The sequence below is a fragment of the Thamnophis sirtalis genome, unplaced genomic scaffold, assembly GCF_051295495.1.
Source record: "Thamnophis sirtalis isolate CommonGarterSnake01/CBP01778 unplaced genomic scaffold, rThaSir2_p1.2 scaffold_3, whole genome shotgun sequence".
Lineage (NCBI taxonomy): Eukaryota > Metazoa > Chordata > Lepidosauria > Squamata > Natricidae > Thamnophis > Thamnophis sirtalis.
In genome coordinates this window covers 176,214,696-176,233,842 of record NW_028261383.1, presented here as the reverse complement: position 1 = coordinate 176,233,842, position 19,147 = coordinate 176,214,696, and the positions used below count along the sequence as shown (strand labels likewise).

General features: G+C 43.5%; 1 protein-coding gene across 1 annotated transcript; it reads right to left on the bottom strand.

The window, feature by feature from the left end:
* Positions 1–853: 853 nt before the first annotated feature.
* Positions 854–18,234, bottom strand: ECSIT (ECSIT signaling integrator). The gene is made up of 8 exons (XM_087711053.1): positions 18,180–18,234; positions 13,865–14,046; positions 12,617–13,037; positions 9,018–9,241; positions 7,650–7,707; positions 5,697–5,839; positions 3,807–3,912; positions 854–1,157 (listed from the first exon to the last, which is right to left on the bottom strand). Exons 2-8 carry the CDS (start codon positions 13,967–13,969, stop codon positions 943–945), a joined length of 1,272 nt encoding a protein of 423 aa, XP_087567179.1. The 5' UTR covers positions 13,970–14,046; positions 18,180–18,234; the 3' UTR covers positions 854–942.
* Positions 18,235–19,147: the final 913 nt, after the last annotated feature.

Sequence of the window (19,147 nt, the reverse complement as noted above, 5' to 3'; positions counted from 1 at the left end):
GCCCCGACCCTTTGGAACGAACTCCCCGTGGAGATTCGTACCCTCACCACCGTCCAGGCCTTCCGCGCAGCCTTGAAGAACTGGCTAGCCCGTCAGGCCTGGGGATGAAGATAGTTGCCCCTCCCGAATGATGAATGCATGTTGGTTACTGTTTTTATTATATGTGTCTTTGTTATTGTCTGTATCTCCCCTTCCCCGATTTTGTGTGAGCCGCCCTGAGTCCCCTCAGGGAAAAGGGCGGCCTACAAATCTCAATAAAAAATCATAAAAAAAAAAAAAAAAATCATATACAGTGTGATGCAGTGAGAACAAGGATTTCCTTCCAGATTTAGTAACATCCACAAAATGTTAACTATTATTTACAGAATCAAGCTTGATCATGGAACCCACTGAAGAATTATAACATTTTGAACCTTCTCAAATTTGTTTAATCTACCTAAGCTAATTTAATTAGCTGTCTAGCTCTGAAAATAAATATATATATTATAAATAAATATATATATTCGGACCCTCACCTCTCTCCAGGCCTTCCGAAAAGCCGTCAAAACCTGGCTTTGCCGGCAGGCCTGGGGTCGATGAGTTCCCTCCCCTCTCGACATGTATGGTTGTGCGACTGTTGTCTACTTTTATTATTTGTATTTTGTTTTTTTATGTTCCCCTTTTTCCCCCTTGAATTGTTCGCCACCCTGAGTCCTCCCGGAAAAGGGCGGCATACAAATAATAAAATACAAATACAAAATACAAATACAAATATAAGACGGTTGGAGTTTTAGGTCAGATCTTATTTTACAAAGCCTCAATCCTCCTCCATCTGCAATGTCAGAAACATATTATATTAATCTACATCTTAGCCTGATTTAACAATTCGGGAATTTATTGGCTCAAATGTCCTTAAAAACCTCATATAACACGACTGAAACCTAAAGCACAACCAGCGACGTTTCAAACTTCCTGTTTGAATTTGGCCTGTGTTCTTCCACTCTCGCCCTCCGTTTCTTGATTGCACTGCAGCTCCTGGGGGCTGTGCGTGAGACGGAATATGACAGTTATATCATGCAAAATAGGGTTCGTTTCCTGAAGACCCACAATCCATTTGGCCAAGGTAGCCTTGTCTTCTGCCCCGACCATACACATGGCAAACACAGGCCCCTCCTTAACTGTAGAGAAAGCAGAAAACACAGTGTCAGCATTCCAAGGCAGTTTAAAACGGATGGCAAAGAATTACGGGTGTAAAACATTCAACGTAAGCATCAGAGGGACAAATGCAATAGCAATAGCAATAGCAGTAGACTTATATACCGCTTCATAGGCCTTCCAGGCCTCTCTAAGCGGTTTACAGAGAGTCAGCATATTGCCCCCAACAATCTGGGTCCTCATTTTACCCACCTCGGAAGGATGGAAGGCTGAGTCAACCCTGAGCCGGTGAGATTTGAACCGCTGACCTGCTGATCTAGCAGTAGCCTGCAGTGCTGCATTTTAACCACTGCGCCACCTTGGCTCTAAAAATGCAAATACCTCAAGGCCAATTCATCATCTACTGTCAATTCCCAGAATACAGCTTACATTACCTGCATGCACTTACATCAAGTGGTGGGATTATTATTATTTTTTACTACCGGTTTTGTGAACGTGGTTTGGCGGATGTAGTGTGGCTTGGTGGGCGTGGCAGGGGAAGGATACTGTAAAATCTCCATTCTCACCCCACTCCAGGGGAAGGTTACTGCAAAATCCCCATTTCCTCCCAATCAGCTGCGACTCGGGAAGCAGAGAATAGATGGGGACGGGGCCAGTCAGAGATGGTACACTTCTTTTTTATTATTATTATTATTATTTTTTATTAGTAAAAGAAAAATACAACAGCCAATAGATTGCAAAAGACAATACAACATCCGCCACTGTTTTGCTTTACATTTGACTACGTTTCGAGACATTTCCATAATAACAAAATCGCTATAGACATCAAAAGTTAGGCATCTTCTTCCCTCCCTCCCTCTTTCCTTCCCTCGTTTCTTCTCTGCCACTCCCCTTCCTTCCCTCCCTCCTTCTCTCCTTCCTTCCCTCCTTTCTTTTCTCCTTTTCTCCTACCCTTCCCCCTCCCTTTTCTCTCTCCTTCCCCCCTTCTTTCTCTCATACATTCCCTCCTTCCTTCCCTCCCTCCTTCCTTTCTTTCTTTTCTCTTAGATTCCCTCCTTTCTTCCCTCCTTCCTTCCTTCCTTTCTTCAGGGATGGTACACTTCTGACTGGCCTTTACTGGTTCTCCGAACTACTCAAAATTTCCACTACCGGTTCTCCAGAACTGGTCAGAACCTGCTGAATGCCACCTCTGCTTACAATCATTTGTTTAATGACTGTTTGAAGTTACAATGGCACTTTAAACAAGTGGTCGTTGCGCTTATGACCATCATAGCATCCTTCTAGTGAAATAATAAAAGTTTGAGAAGTTGGGAAATGGCATGTATTTACGACAGTTGAATTAATTCGTAATTTAATGAGTTTATATGCCGCCCAATCCCATAGGACTCCGGGCGGCTTACAAATACGAGATAAAATAAAAATAACAAATAGGGGAGAGAAACAAAAACAGTTTAAAAACACAACATACATTTGGCTTAGCTGGGGGCTGGACCTGATGTATAGATCAACAGCCCCAGGCCTGCCAGAACAGGCAGGTTTTGGTGGCTTTTTTTGGAAGGCTGCGAGAGTGGGAAGGGTCCGGATCTCTGCTGGTAGCTCGTTCCACAGAGCCGGAGCAGCTACAGAGAAGGCTCTCCCCCGAATGGTCGCCAGCCGGCATTGTCCGGTCGGCGGCACCCGGAGGAGGCCTAGCCTGTGGGTTCTTATCGGACGTTGGGAGGTGTGTAGCAGGAGACAGTCTCTCAGATATCCAGGTCCAAGGCCATGTAGGGCTTTAAAGGTAATCACCAGCACTTTGTAGCGCGTCCGGAGACCAATAGGGAGCCAGTGCAGCTCGCGGAGGATAGGTGTAACATGGGTGTACCGAGGTACACCCGATATCGCTCGCGCGGCTGCATTCTGGACCAACTGCAGTCTCCGAACACTCTTCAGGGGCAGCCCCCATGTAGAGTGTGTTGCAGTAATCCTGGGGCCAAATGATTGGCATTTGTGACCTTCCCACCCGCCACCTCACAAGCAAAGTCAATGAGGGAAGGTAGATTTGCTGAATGACTGCATGATTCACTTAACAAAATTGTCATAAAATTGGGTGCAACTTACTTAACAATTTCCTTGCTTAGCCATGGAAATTGTGGTGTCGATTTGGGTCATAAATCGAGGACTACCTGTATACGCATGGGATTTCACACAGATCCCACATCCTGGGAGTTTACATTTACATAAGAGAAATCATAGTGAAGCAAGCAGGGGGGTCTTTCTACCAAATGGTCATGTAGCAGTAGCAATAGCAGTTAGACTTATATACCGCTTCATAGGGCTTTCAGCCCTCTCTAAGCGGTTTACAGAGTCAGCATATCGCCCCCAACAACAATCCGGGTCCTCATTTTACCCACCTCGGAAGGATGGAAGGCTGAGTCAACCCTGAGCCGGTGGTGAGATTTGAACAGCCGAACTGCAGATAACAGTCAGCTGAAGTGGCCTGCAGTGCTGCATTTAACCACTGCGCCACCTCAGCTCATGTAAGACAAGAGAAGCTGTTAGGTTAAACTCCACTCACTTGATTCTCCTTTCCTAGTTTTTACGTTGGGAAGAATGTCATCCTACTTGCTAGGGATGATCAAGACTGTTATTTTTGCATACAAAACACAACACCCAAAATATATGATGGTTACCTTTATCTGTGTAAAACTCAAAATCATCCAGAACGTCCCGTTCCAAATCAAGATCCAGATGCATGGGGTAGTAGAAATTTCTTTCTGGGTCAATCACCTCCACCATCTGTGAACAGAAGGAAGTGCTGATTACGTTTTTAAATAGCAAATTATCTGAGTAGAACCCTACTATCTTTGGTTAGGAAAAGTAAACAGAAACATGCAGCCGAGGTGGCGCAGAGGTTAAATGCAGCACTGCAGGCTACTTCAGCTGACTGCAGTTCTGCAGTTCAGCTGTTCAAATCTCACTGGCTCAGGGTTGACTCAGCCTTCCATCCTTCCGAGGTGGGTGAAATGAGGACCCGGATTGTTGTTGGGGGCAATATGCTGACTCTGTAAACCTCTTAGAGAGGGCTGAAAGCCCTATGAAGCGGTATATAAGTCTAATTGCTATTGCTATTCCTGTTCCTGTATTCGTCTCCATTAAAGCTACATGCTTCAGAGCAATGTATTTTATTCTAATAATCTCAAGTTTCAGCAAGGTTTTACAGATACTCAAAGGATAGCACATTAGTGGTCTCTGCTATTTCTGACTGACACTAGTACTCAGGATGTTCTTCCAGAGCCTGCTTATCCCTTCAGGTGTCCTCTGAAGTATAAAAACGCCATTTCCCCCATATAAGCAATTAATAAGCTCCCTGTGGGTTCTTTTTCTGTGTCATCAGGAAGCTTTTCCTTACTAAGCTAAATCCACGAAAAGAGCCTCTCTCCTTCATTTTTCCTATAGCTGGATGTCCTCTTTAGTCTCCAGTTAGAATGTGGAATCCCGAGTTTCATTTCTTTTGGCTTCTACATACTTGCATCTGAACACGTCCAACGGAGACTTTGTTTAATGGGTTGAATTATTTAAACGAAAAACAAATTGTCATCATTTTGTTGCCCTCTTCTGCCGCTCATTTCCAAATAACTGATCAGAAGTGAATGGAAGTGCTTTCTTGGAGCTTCAGGTAGTGGAAGACCCAGCTTGCTCTTGAACAAAATTTAGATGTTTTTAGATGTTTTATTAGAATTTGTAGGCCGCCCTTTTCCCTGAGGGGACTCAGGGCGGCTCACATAAAACCTGGGAAGGGGGGGGAATACAAACATCAAGATAGAGACATATCATAAAATGGTAGGCAACATACATTCATCATTCGGGAGGGGTAACTATCCTTATCCCCAGGCCTGACGGGCGAGCCAGTTCTTCAGGGCTATGCGGAAGGCTTGGACGGTGGAGAGGGTACGAATCTCCACGGGGAGCTCGTTCCAAAGGGCCGGGGCTACTGCTGAAAAGGCCCTCCTCCTTGTAGTTGCCAGCCGACACTGGCTGGCCGATGGGATACGGAGGCCTAATCTATGGGATCTTATCGGTCGCAGGGATGTAATTGGCAGAAGGCGGTCTCTCAAATATCCAGATCCACTGCCATGTAGGGCTTTATGGGTGATTAATAGCACCTTGAAGCTAGTCTTTGTCTTACAAAATAACCAATAATTATTTGCTCTTCTCTCTCAACTAAAACCTTAACACTAAAAATAACACCAAGCCATTCAGATACATTCAGATTCCTTTGTAGGTTTCCTGTTTAAATACACTATTTCCATCTCTAAAATGTCTAGGCTGCACAAACAGGGAGGGATAAATTTTCACACCCTGAATTGCCCCCCCCACCCCTCCCCCGGTCTCCACATGACACTCCACGCATGAACATTCAGAGTACAATAATAGTTCATCCTTTTTTATACGTTTGTTTTGCAATGACACATGCTCACACAACTCCATCAGGTGCGCTAGCAGAGAAATTACATGCATCCTTCCATGTCTGACTCAATGTTACAAGCAGCCTTTAGAGAAGATACCAAATATTGATTTACATGTTCTTCTGACAGCTTCGCTCTGAGCACATAGTAATAAACACACTTGGCCTTGAGCCATAAGCGAAAGGGGCCTTCAAGGAAAATGGGTTTTTCAGTGTTATGAGAAGCAAGCAGTGACTGCTGATCAGGGCTTTGCGTTCCTGAAAGGCAGAAAAGAGACACAAAAAGGGCAGGTTATAAAACAAAGGTTAATCACCACCATTATTTTAAAATATAAAAACAGTATGTCAACTCTAGCTCTTTGGTAAATTAAAAAAAGAGATGGGATGTATTTTGTTTTCAGCCAAAACAAGAATTCTCAGCGTTATCAGCTATGCCGAAGGAAGAGTTTAGAAACCAAATTCCAAGAAATCCGCTCTGCATAATGTACACAAGTATTTCAAATCTTAGATCCCACTATCCATTCATGTTGACTCATTATCAGCTCTGAAGCTGGCAGCCAAAGCACTATATTATTGTGAAGAAATTTGATAATTTCAGTATTTCACTTCATTGCCACAGCATTTCTGCCACTATATAATTCTCCTGCGATTGTATTTCTAGCCCTAGAAGAAATGAAATAGCTAGAAGATGCAGAGAATTAAGTGCTAGGTAGCTATGCTATGAGAAAAATAAGTGGAGCGCAGAAAAAAAAATTCATGCGAAGGAAATTTCTTGTTCCTTCCTCTCTGACCAATCTGTAAAATTTCCGGTTTCAGCATTTGTATTTCTGAGCTGAAGAGTGAGGATTGCACAATATTCCCCAACAGGTACACAAATATCCATGCTTTCCAAGTCTATTCAAGTCAAGCAATGCCTTGTTGCATTCCTATCTGTAATTTTTATTTCTGGTCCTGCTCTATGCATTATAAAAATAATAATTACGCAAACAATGGCTGTTGCAGGTATATGTTGAGTCACACATTTTTGTGGCGTTCCTTCTGTCTCCTATGGCAAACTGAGAAGGCGAGTAAGAAGAAAGAAACCAGACTGGCCTTCTTCTTATATGCACTTGACAGAAGGAAATCAGTTGATTTGCAACAAGAGGAAAACCTCTTGTACAGGAGAAAATCTGGTCCTGGAAATTAAGAATCGTTCAACTAAAGGGGTATTTTCTTACCATAAGTTTGCCACCAGGCTTCTATCTTATCCCTTTATCCTGCCCTTCACAATTTCATTTATGTTGAATAAAAACTGAAGCTGCAATTAAACAGCATTGCCTTTGGGTTGCCTTTGAGCCTTCTCTGAGCAGCTGGTAAGATTCTTTTCTTTTCCTTTCATTTTGAACATAGTTAAAAGAAGCTTCCTATTTGGGTATCCAATTGACATCAAGGTATATAACACTAAAGGAGGATAACTATTATAAGGTGAGAAAACAAATAGAAATAGATTTTAAAAGATGGAAAAACCTACAATTATCATTGATGGGAAGAATAGCAATAGTAAAGATGAGTATATTACCAAGATTGCTATACCTATTGCAAACAATACCAATAAAACTAGAGAAAAAAATTCTTTGAAAGTATGAATAAAATAGTAAGGAAATATATATGGCAGGGGGGGGGAAGCAAAATTAACATAAAAATGTTGCAAGATGCAATGATTCGAGGTGGATTTGGATTACCAAACTGGGAATTGTACTATCAAGCAGCGGGACGAGCTTGGATGAAAGAATGGATTTTATCCTGCCCTTCACAATTTCATTTATGTTGAATAAAACTGAAGCTGCAATTAAACAGCATTGCCTTTGGGTTGCCTTTGAGCCTTCTCTGAGCAGCTGGTAAGATTCTTTTCTTTTCCTTTCATTTTGAACATAGTTAAAAGAAGCTTCCTTGTCTTACTTGCAGTTACAGTGGCACCTACAGACATTATGACGGGAATCCCCATTTTGTTCCATATTCATTTGGTCCTCAAATCGGAGATTGTCCAGTCAGCACAAAGAAAAAAAAAACGACAGAAAGAATTCAGTACCTACGATGTGTGGATGGTTGATTTCTTTCCCAGAATCTAGCACTTCTGAGTGGGAGGTCTGTAAACGTTAAAGATAGTTTAAATTCATTGGTGACACAAAAGTTATTAAAGGAGCACCATAATAAATTACAGGAAGCCATTAAGTAATAGAAGATAAGGGTGGGAATGAAACAGGATTAGGATTAGGAGATGACCAGCGTATCTGCGAGACTGCCTACTGCCACATACCTCACAGCGGCCGCTAAGATCCCACAGGATGGGCCTCCTTCGGATGCCGTCAGCCGGACAGTGTCGGCTGGCGGCTCCCTGGAGGAGAGCCTTCTCTGTGGCTGCTCCGACCATGTGGAACCAGCTACCCCCAGAGGTCTGGACCATACCCACCCTCATGGCCTTCAGGAAAGCTGTTAAAACCTGGCTGTTCCGGCAGGCCTGGGGCTGTTGACCTTATTGTTAAGGTCCAGCCCCGATTAGAATTGTATGCGTGTTGGGAATTTTTAAATTATTTTTATTTCGGTTTTCTTTTTCCTTTCTTTGTAAGCCGCCCAGAGTCCTCCGGGATTGGGCGGCCTAGAAATTTAACAAATAAATAAATAGGAGATGAAATACAGGTAGTCCTTGATTTAGAAAGTTACAACAGCATTGGAAAGAGCGACTTGTAACTGTTTTTTCACGTTTATGAATGTCGTAGCACACCATGGTCATGTGAATAAAATGCGGGTGCTTGGCAACTGATTCTTATTTATGACAGTTGAAGTGTTCCAGATTCACGTGATCCCCTTTTGCGACCTTCTGACAAGCAATGAGTCAATGAGGAAACCAGATTCACTTAGCAACTGTATTACTAAAAAAAACCCTGCAGTGATTCACTTAACAAATGTGGCAAGAAAATTCGTCAAATGGGGCAAAACTCACTTAACCAATTTCACTTAAGAACATACATTTTGCGCTCAATTCTCATAAATTGAGGACTACCTATATTAGTAAAGGAGTAGATGGGTAATGAAAGGAAGTATTTTTCTTTTACATCCTTCCAGAATATTTTCAGATTTAGCTTTCAATTTACTTTGAGAACTCCAAACTGTGGTTGTTGTTTTTTTCTCTTAAAAAGTTAAGATTTTCATAATTAAGCTTTTTCTTTTATTTCAGGAATATATCTATACACATTCCACACAAAGCCAGTGGCCCACATACTGTAAATTTTTTTAGTTTTTCCATTAAGGAATTTGAATGTTTGACACATGATAAAGGAAAGGTACTACATTCAAAAGAAACATCAGTACTTTGAATTAGTGGAGAAACTAATCATTTGAATCTCAGCACAGTAGATCATCTCCTCTACCAGTAGGATTGCAAATTTCTCAATTTTACCTGATAAACTGTAACCTTGGAATCCAGGTCAGCCGCAATCCTCTGCAAGCTCAACTTTGCAAGTTCAATAGGATCTTCGGGCAGAGGAGTTGGGACGGGATAAGGATTGATATGCTTAAATTTAGGGAACCAGTACATGATCCTCTGATATTTTCTTACAGGGTAGCTTTTATTACCAAAGATCTCGAGCAGCAAAAACCTGGTTTCCAGGTTTGGCATGACACCTTTAGGACAAGAGAAAGGACAAATTTATCAGGAATGGGAAGAAACAGTTTTTATTTATTTTATTTACACCGGTCTACAAGGAAAAAGGAGGAGCCGAGGTGGTGCAGTGGTTAAATGCAGCACTGCAGGCTACTTCAGCTGACTGCAGTTCTGCAGTTAGGCTGTTCAAATCTCACCGGCTCAAGGTTGACTCAGCCTTCCATCCTTCTGAGGTGGGTGAAATGAGGACCCGGATTGTTGTTGGGGGCGATATGCTGACTCTGTAAACCGCTTAGAGAGGGCTGTAAAAGCACTATGAAGCGGTATATAAGTCTAACTGCTATTGCTAGAAAGCCTCAGAGATGAAAGTAGCGGGAGGGTGTAGCCTGAATCCCAGCAATACAACATGTTCTCCGGGGGGCTCTCTGAAGAACCATCAGATTCCTACTGTATCGTGGGAGGGGTGACCTGTACCCTCACCATAGCTGTCCTAGAGAGACAGTGATGAAGGGGGTGGGGGCGCAAGTGGGTGGGATTGTGGAACTCATAACTTTCCCTAAAACGCCTGCTCTTGCAGAACGTGAAAAATATGACAGAAAAGCAGAAAAGAGAGCTGATGTGGAAACTGGACATACGGGTGGTGAAAAAAGTGAAATATTTGGGTATCCAATTGACATCAAGGTACATAACACTAAAGGAGAGAAAACTATTATAAGGTGAGAAAACAAATAGAAATAGATTTGAAAAGATGGAAAAACCTACAATTATCATTGATGGGAAGAATAGCAATAGTAAAGATGAATATATTACCAAGATTGCTATACCTATTGCAAACAATACCAATAAAACTAGAGAAAAAAATTCTTTGAAAGTATGAATAAAATAGTAAGGAAATATATATGGCACGGGGGGGGGGGGAAGCAAAATTATCATAAAAATGTTGCAAGATGCAATGATTCGAGGTGGATTTGGATTACCAAACTGGGAATTGTACTATCAAGCAGCGGGACAAGCTTGGATGAAAGAATGGATTTTATTGAGAAATACAAGATTATTGATGCTGGAGGGCCATGATTGGCAATTGGGTTGGCATGCTTTTTTGTGGTATGCTAAAAGTAGGGCACATGGCTATTTCCAAAGACATTACGTAAGGAATGGATTATTAACCATATGGGGAAGAGTGAAAGGGAAACATTATTCAGAAATACCAATGTGGCTTTCAACAATGGAAGCATGGACACATCCAAATATTAGTAGCATGAAGAATATTATTAGATATAAAGATATCTTAACAGAAAGGGGGGAACTAAAACAAAACAAGAATTAGAAGAACAAGGGATTGATATAGGATGGTTTTCACAATTGCAAATACAATCAAGATATGAAAAAGATAAAAGGGAATACGGTTTTAACTTGGGAAGTTCGGAGTTGGATAAGATACTTATGGGAACCGAAGAAAGAATAATCAAGGATTATATAGCTACCTATTAAGAACTAGGTTAGAAGAAGAAGTAGTTAAAAATACAATGTTAACTTGGGCAAAGAATTTTGGCCATACGATTGAACTGGAAAAGTGGCAACAATTATCGTGTTTCCCCAAAAATACGACATGTCCTCATAATACAGCCATCCCACATTTTTCTGGTGGGCAAAAATATACCCCCCCCCGCATATAAGCCCCCTGGACAAGCCCCCACCTCCAGCCAGGCAGAACGCCACTCACCAACCTAGCAATATCCCGAAGGTGCCAAGCCGCGGGAACGATGGGGGGAGGCAAAGGTGATCACGTTGCTTGGCGTCTTCGGGATACCGCTAGGTTGGTGAGCAGCGCTGTGCCCAGTTGAAGAGGGGGGTTGCCGGGCGGCTGCTCTCTTGCGAGCGGGCTCCCAAAGAGCCGGGCACAGCCTCATGGGCGAATGGCTGTGTTGCGCTGTCGCAGCAGTGCAACACAACAGCCATGAAGCGACCACGCTCATGAGCATCCACCTGGCAAACCCCCTTTGCAGCCGGGCACAGCGCCATTCACTGATCTAGGGGTATCGCCAAGCTGTGTGAGCGCCTGTTCACCACCGCCCGGCTGCCGCGGCTTGGCGCCTTCCAAATGCCAGTGAATGGCGCTCTGCACAGTTGGAGGGGGGGGGTTGCGCGAGAGGCTGTTCCACTCTCGCTCACCCATCTCCCAGCCACACGATGCATGGCCCAGCTCTCATTACGGATCCAGGGCACCTCCGCCACCATCCCAGCCTGGCTTTTTCCGCAGCTTCCAACCAGTCTTTTGGCAGTGGCTGCTCTGGGCACACGCTCTATGGTTGTACACTCTGCAGGCAATACAACTAAATGCCTTTATGTCAGCAACAGACTTCAAACTGGTTAGCAATAGCAATAGCAGTTAGACTTATATACCGCTTCATAGGGCTTTCAGCCCTCTCTCAGCGGTTTACAGAGTCAGCATATCGCCCCCACAGTCTGGGTCCTCATTTCACCCACCTCGGAAGGATGGAAGGCTGAGTCAACCCTGAGCCGGTGAGATTTGAACCGCTGAACTGCAGATAACAGTCAGCTGAAGTGGCCTGCAGTACTGCACCCTAACCACTACGCCACCTCGGCGATAGATAGATAGATAGATAGATAGATAGATAGATAGATAGATAGATAGATGATAGATAGATAGATAGATAGATAGATAGATAGATAGATAGATAGATAAGAGATATGGATGGATGGATGGATGGATGGACAGACAGACAGATATAGAGATAGATAGATGATAGATAGATAGATAGATAGATAGATAGATAGATAGATAGATAGATAGATAGATAGCAATAGCAGTTAGACTTACATACCTCTTCATAGGGCTTTCAGCCCTCTCTAAGCGGTTTACAGAGTCAGCATATCGCCCCCACAGTCTGGGTCCTCATTTCACCCACCTCGGAAGGATGGAAGGCTGAGTCAACCCTGAGCCGGTGAGATTTGAACCGCCGAACTGCAGGTAACAGTCAGCTGAAGTGGCTGCAGTACAGCACTCTAACCACCTCAACAGCAAGTTTAAATGGTAATACTCTACAACTTTCTTCCCATACTTGTTTCTTCGTATTCAGATAACAAAAATAGACAGTATTCTATTACTGCTTATGTTGTAGAAATCTTTCCAAAGCAAAAACCAGAAAGAAACTTCTCCAAGTGCCTGGAAAGTTCTCCATTGACAGTTATTTTATCAGCAGTGTTAGTCAGCATTCTATGCTAAGATTATTCATGTAATACATGGAACAATTTCTAAATTAAGAGCAAGTTCGTGGGATGGAGGATCCCGTGTTTTTTTCATATACATATCATTAAATAAAGATCCCCCAATTTTGGGGCCCTCTTGCTATTACTACCAGGTATGTACTTACCAAAATGCTCCATCTGTTCAAGCAGCACGACAGCACAATCCTGCTGCCTGGGATAGTGTTTGAGCATTTTCTGAAAAACATTTTGAGGAATAAAGACTTTCTTAGGGAAGACATCCAAGATTTTGTTATATACATCAACATCCTTCTCCACTCCAAATTCTGGCATTTTCTTCAGAGCTGCATAGATGAACTCTACGTGACCCGTGCGGCGAATATCCTGCTTGCAGAAGATCTCCACGGCTTCCTGAAATGTAGCTGAAGTTTTTTCATGTTCGGATACTGTCTCAAAGATATCTTCGATTTTCACTAGCGATTGGTTGGCAGATTCTCTGTGGGGTTTTTCATGCTTCTTTACAGCAAAGTCGGAAGTGCTAAGAACTGTGCTCCTTTGAATACTTCTCACGGGAACCAAACTGGAGTTCTAAGACGAAGTTAATTGGAGAGATGTAAGAATTACAGACTACAGATTACAGAGTACAGTCAAAGAAATATTGCAGATAAAATAGACTCACATTTTTATGCAGTCTCAGAAATTAAGAGAAGTTTTGCCGTCTTCTTAGAGACTTTACTGATTTTTTTTCTCTTTTTCCCTTTTTTTTTTTTTAAAAAAAATTTCTTTGGCTTTAATATATTTCGACTGTGTTTGATAAAAAGCTATACCGTGTACGGGCTCTGGGAAGTCAGGGGGGGGGAAGGGAGGTGGGGTTCTAGGGGGGGAGGGGGGAAATATAGTATGTGCTGGATTTTAAACTGATTAATATGATTGCACTTGTATACTGTTGCTTTTTTAATTTTAGTGTAAAAATAGGACGCTGAATATATTGATAGATAGTAGAAATACACCGAAGGGAGGAGTAGAGGGAAAGAAGAAAGAGGGGTAGAGAGGGTGGGAGAGAGGATGGGAGGGAGGGTGAGAAGGAAGGGAGGGAGTGTACTGGGAGAGAGGAGTGGTAGAGGGAGAGGGGAAGTAGGGTAGAGGGGAATGTTGGAGGGGAGAAAGGAAAGTTGGAGGGGGGGTGAAAGAAAGGGTGTATGAAGGGTTGAAGTGGTATATTGGGTTTGTATTTTGGGGAGTATTGTTGACAAGGATGGCTGTGTTTATTGCTCAATGTTATATGGCCCCGGTTATGCACAGTATATATGTGACCGTATGAAATGAAAATGAAAATGAAATAAAACATATTTACACAGAAAAAAAAAAGAAATTAAGAGAAGTTTTAAGGATTTATTTATTTATTTATTTTGTACCTGGAAGTAAGAGCTTCTTTGTGATTGTATAAGATTCTTTTTAGGAAAGAAGGATCTTCTTGCAGAAAGCTGCCCAGCCACTAATAGTGCCCTGAGACACTTCATGACAGTCCATCTGTTTTCCAGAACCAAAATTGGGATCTCTCAACTTCCCGTTACATGCTTCCAGGAAAACCAAAGACCTAAAAATAGAAGAAGATGAAATTATGGTTACATTCAATGCCACAGCATTCTTTATGCCCATAGAACCAAGAATCCATGGCAGCCGTACTACACAGCATTCTCAAACTAGCCAAGTACACTTAGTTTGAGTTTTATTTCATTTGTATGCCGCCCTTTTCCCTAAGGGGACTCAGGGCGGCTCACAGCTCAAAAAGGGAAGGGGGGATACAAACAGTTTAACAAGAACACAAAACTATACATAGTTAAAAGCACAACAATCATACCATTCGAGATAGGGGCAGCGAGTCTTTAGCCCCAGGCCTGTCGGAACAGCCAGGTTTTGAGGGCTTTGCGGAAGGCCTGGAGGGTGGTGAGGGTGCGAATCTCCACGGGGAGTTCGTTCCAAAGGGCCGGAGCAGCCACAGAGAAGGCTCTCCTCCGGGTAGTCGCCAGTCGACACTGGCCGGCGGATGGAATTCGGAGGAGGCCTAATCTGTGGGATCTAATCGGTCTATTGGAGGTAATTGGCAGCAGGCGGTCTCTCAAGTACCCAGATCCAATACCATGAAGGGCTTTATAAGTGACGACTAGCGCCTTGAAGCGTATCCGGAGACCAATAGGCAGCCAGTGCAGCTCGCGGAGGATAGGTGTTACGTGGGTGAACCGAGGTGCACCCACAATCGCTCGCGCGGCTGCATTCTGGACAAGCTGAAGTCTCTGAATGCTCTTCAAGGGCTGCCCCATGTAGAGCTTAGGTGGAGATAACCAGAATCATGGAACTCATCAACCTTTGCCTCACTAGCAACTTTCAATTTGATGGACAAAAATACCAACGTCCAAAGGATCACCACTCTCATAGCAGAGTCTGTAATGCAGCATCTAGAAGCGATACCACTCCAACATATACAACATACCAGGGGGGCCTTTGCCCAGGTTCGTCTGGTGCACCAATTGCGGCCCTATTTGGATCGGGAGGCACTTCAAACGGTCACTCACGCCCTTGTCACCTCAAGGCTGGATTACTGCAACGCGCTCTACATGTGGCTACCCTTGAAAAGCGTTCGGAGACTGCAGCTAGTCCAGAATGCAGCCGCGCAAGCGATATTGGGTGCACCGAGATACACCCACGTTACACCTGTCCTCCGCGAGCTGCACTGGCTACCAATTGGTCTCCGGACGCAATTCAAGGTGTTGGTTATTATCTTTAAAGCCCTACATGGCTTAGGGCCAGCGTACCTTCGAGACCGCCTGCTGCCACATACCTCCCAACGGCTGGTAAGATGCCACAGGGTGGGCCTCCTTCAGATGCCGTCAGCCAGACAGTGTCGGCTGGCAGGCCCCCCGGAGGAGAGCCTTCTCTGTGGCTGCTCCGACTCTTTGGAATCAGCTACCCCCGGAGATCCGGACCTTGCCCACTCTCATGGCCTTCAGGAAAGCTGTAAAAACCTGGCTGTTCCGGCAGGCCTGGGGCTGTTGACCTCACTGCTGAGGTCCAGCCCCGATTAGATTGAATGCATGTGGTGTTGCGATTTTAAACCGTTTTTTTTCCCTCTCTCTCTCTCTTTTTGTAAGCTGCCTGGAGTCCTTCGGGATTGGGCGGCATATAAATTTTATAAATAAATAAATAAATAAATAAATAAATAAATAAATAAATAAATAAATAAATAAATAAATAAATAAATAAATAAATAAATAAATAAATAAAAATAAAAAATAAAAAATAAAAAAAAAATAAAAAAAAATAATAAATAGATAATTGATAATTGATAATTGATAAATAAATAAATAAATAAATAAATGAATAAAGTATGGATCCAGTAAGTAGATGAGAGATTTGTCGTAATAAAAAGGAACAACAGCAGAAGACACGTGGAACAATCAGCAATATTTTCAAAGGAATAAATTTATAAGAGAAGAACCAAGCAAAAACATATTCAGCTTCCTAGATATCCTCATCAATAGAGGAAATGCCTGCAAATTAGGTATACAAGTCTATCGAAAAATAACCTACACCCACCAGCTAACTAACAAGTAAGAACCAGCGAGTTTTCTCACTTGAGAAAACAAATGATCAACTTCAAATGGTCCTCCTTCTGTGAAGACCTCGCTCGCTGAGAAAGATTGAAGGAAAAGGACCACTGAAAGCAATGTGGACTGTCAGCACCTCTTCATTGGATAATCAGGAAAGAAGACCACGAGACTCCATTGATAGAAATCAAGTGTACTTTTACTAATTATAAATGATTAGAAGCGTAGCAAAGCGAAGACTGATTATTTAGGCGCGAAAGCAAATGATATATAGAATAACCCATTCCCCACCCCTTGGCATCCCAGTCACAGTCCAATCATAATTCTCCCAAGTGTCAGGTGCGAGATAACTTCGAAAGGCATCACCAAGATGGAATGTCGGTGCCGTTGGCCTTGGCAGGAAACCTCCTCCGCATGCGCAGTCCGACAGGCAGCAGAACTCCAGAATCTTCCTCCAGCACAATTAGTAAACCCCTCCCAAATACCATGACCCCCCTCCCCGTTTCAATGGCAGCCGAAGCAGCAGCAAAGCAGAGGCTGACAGTGGACAGTCTCAGTTACAGAGACATTGAGAGCAGCTGGAAAACCCGAAACCCCAGGCTAGGGACAGACCATCAATAAGAAAATGTTATCTATGTGCCACTAGGTATCAAAAACCACTTGATGTTCCGCCATCAAGATTTGAAATACGTACTATACTTGGATTCCCAAGTCAGTAGGACATTCCAACTCTCATCTAGTTTTTAGATCACATAAGTATAGCAATACAGGACTGCCCATAATTCCAGCTAACTTCCTCCCGGCTTTTCAAAATTTACGCCCCATCCCGCTTACTTTTGTGGCTGATACTCAGCACTCTGAACTCAGCCTGCATCTCCTTTAAAAAGCATGGGGAAAATGTTATGCTATAGGATACAGTTAAAGAAAGAAAGGATAATGATAATAAATTATATACATAGCAATAGCAATAGCAGTTAGACTTATATACCGCTTCACAGGGCTTTCAGCCCTCTCTAAGCAGTTTACAGAGTCAGCATATTGCCCCCAACAACAATCCGGGTCCACATGGAGGATTAGAAAATTTTGGTATTGAATGTTATGGATGTTTAGCTAAGGTGGTGCAGTGGTTAGGGTGCAGTACTGAAGGCCACTACAGCTGACTGTTATCTGCAGTTCAGCGGTTCTAATCTCACCGGCTCAAGGTTGACTCAGCCTTCCATCCTTCCGAGGTGGGTGAAATGAGGACCCAGATTGTGGGGGCGATATGCTGACTCTGTAAACCGCTTAGACAAGGCTGAAAGCCCTATGAAGCGGTATATAAGTCTAACTGCTATTGCTATTGCTATTAATGGAGTAAGTTTGTAAGTTTAATTTTATTTATAGGCCGCCCGATCCCGAAGGACTCCGGGCAGCTGGAGGATTTTACAAATAAGTAGATGAAATGCCAGCATGTGATTATGTATTGAATCTTGGTATATTTAAGGATGTTTAAATAACTATAGTCATATAAAAGTGGAGGCATGATGATGTTAATATAGTAAACATTTGAGTTAAGATATTTGAATTATTTTTGATGGAGGTGGAAGAGATGCACAAAAGCCTTTTGTAACCAGCTGATACACTTTCTACAGTATGTAAAGAAGGAGGAGTTGTATGTTTGTTTTGAAAATAAATAAATATATTTTTTTAAAAAAGCATTAAATATATAATAAAACCTATAGAGCCCATAGGAAATAAACAGGTATGCGTATTGGTCATAGAGAGAGATATATGCTATATCAGTGTTTCTCAACCTTGGCGACTTGAAGATGTCCGGACTTCAACTCCCAGAATTCCCCAGCCAGCATTCGCATTCAGTCAGTCAGCATTCGCTGGCTGGGGAATTCTGGGAGTTGAAGTCCGGACATCTTCAAGTCGCCAAGGTTGAGAAACACTGTGCTATATGTTAAATGTTAACCGCATGGTCAAACCTAATTCATATCTAGATGGAATAACGCACGTGGGCAGCCACGGCCCCTATCAGGCTTTCTCCCACCTCCCGCAGCTCCTTCCCGTGCAAGAGCGCCCCGAACCCCCCCCCCCATTCCGCCGAGGGGCGCCCGCGGGCTCCCCTTGCGCCCCTGACCTTCCGTTGTCTGCACCGCCACCCTGGGAATTCCTTCGCGTGACGTCATCTCTCCCCCCCCCCACCCAATTGGTCAGATGGTTGCCTTAAAGCCCCGCCTCCTCTCGCAACTCATTTAGAGTTACGCGAGAGCCGGCTCGGCGCGGGAGGCTCCCTGCGCAGCCTCGCTCAACCTCGCGAGAGCTGGACTTCAACTCCCAGAGTTCCACAGGCAGCGTTGGCGTCCGCGGATTTCTTCGATTGGGCTAGTGTTTCTCAACCTTGGTAAGTTGAAGATGTCCGGACTTCAACTCCCAGAATTCCCCAGCTAGCATTCGCATTCATTCAGTCAGCATTCGCTGGCTGGGGAATTCTGGGAGTTGAAGTCCGGACATCTTCCAAGTTGCCAAGGTTGAGAGACACTGGATTGGGCATTGGCGTCTTTTGCATTCCTTGAGTCAACTTCTACACTTCTGGAAGCTGGGAATTTGTTGCAACTTGGAGATTACAATTTCCACTGGGGCAGGATGTTGTTGTTTTGCTTTTAAACCACTCCAGTAAAGTGGCTTTATGCGGGGGAAACCCTGCGCCTTATCCGACAGCACGATTGCAGCATGCTGCAAATGTGTTATCATCTCATTGTTCGTTCTTTGCTCAATTTCAGATAAAACTTTGGAGGGAGTGGGGGGAGTCCATCAAATAACTGGAAAGGCAGGATAAGCAGGAGGGGAAAAAAAGAAGGAGAGAGAGCAGGAAGGGGAAGAGAGAAGGTAAGAGTAGGAGAGAGGTAAGGGAAGAAAGAAGGGGAAGGAGAGGAGGGTGGAAGGGAGAGAAAGAGAAGGAGAGGGGGCAGGAAGGGGAAGAGAGAAGGTAAGAGTGGGAGAGAGGTAAGGGAAGAAAGAAGGGGAAGGAGGGGAGGGTGGAAGGGAGAGAAAGAGAAGGAGAGAGGTCAGGAAAGGGAAGAGAGAAGGTAAGAGTAGGAGAGGGGT

What these genes read in the sequence shown, in the direction of transcription:
- ECSIT (XM_087711053.1), bottom strand. Translation starts at nt 13,969, where the DNA reads ATGAAGTGTCTCAGGGCACTATTAGTGGCTGGGCAGCTTTCTGCAAGA. An exon ending in AAAGAAGCTCTTACTTCCAG is followed by an intron (nt 13,038 to 13,864) that starts GTACAAAATAAA and finishes ACTTCGTCTTAG; the next exon opens with AACTCCAGTTTGGTTCCCGT. An exon ending in TGAACAGATGGAGCATTTTG is followed by an intron (nt 9,242 to 12,616) that starts GTAAGTACATAC and finishes CTTGTCCTAAAG; the next exon opens with GTGTCATGCCAAACCTGGAA.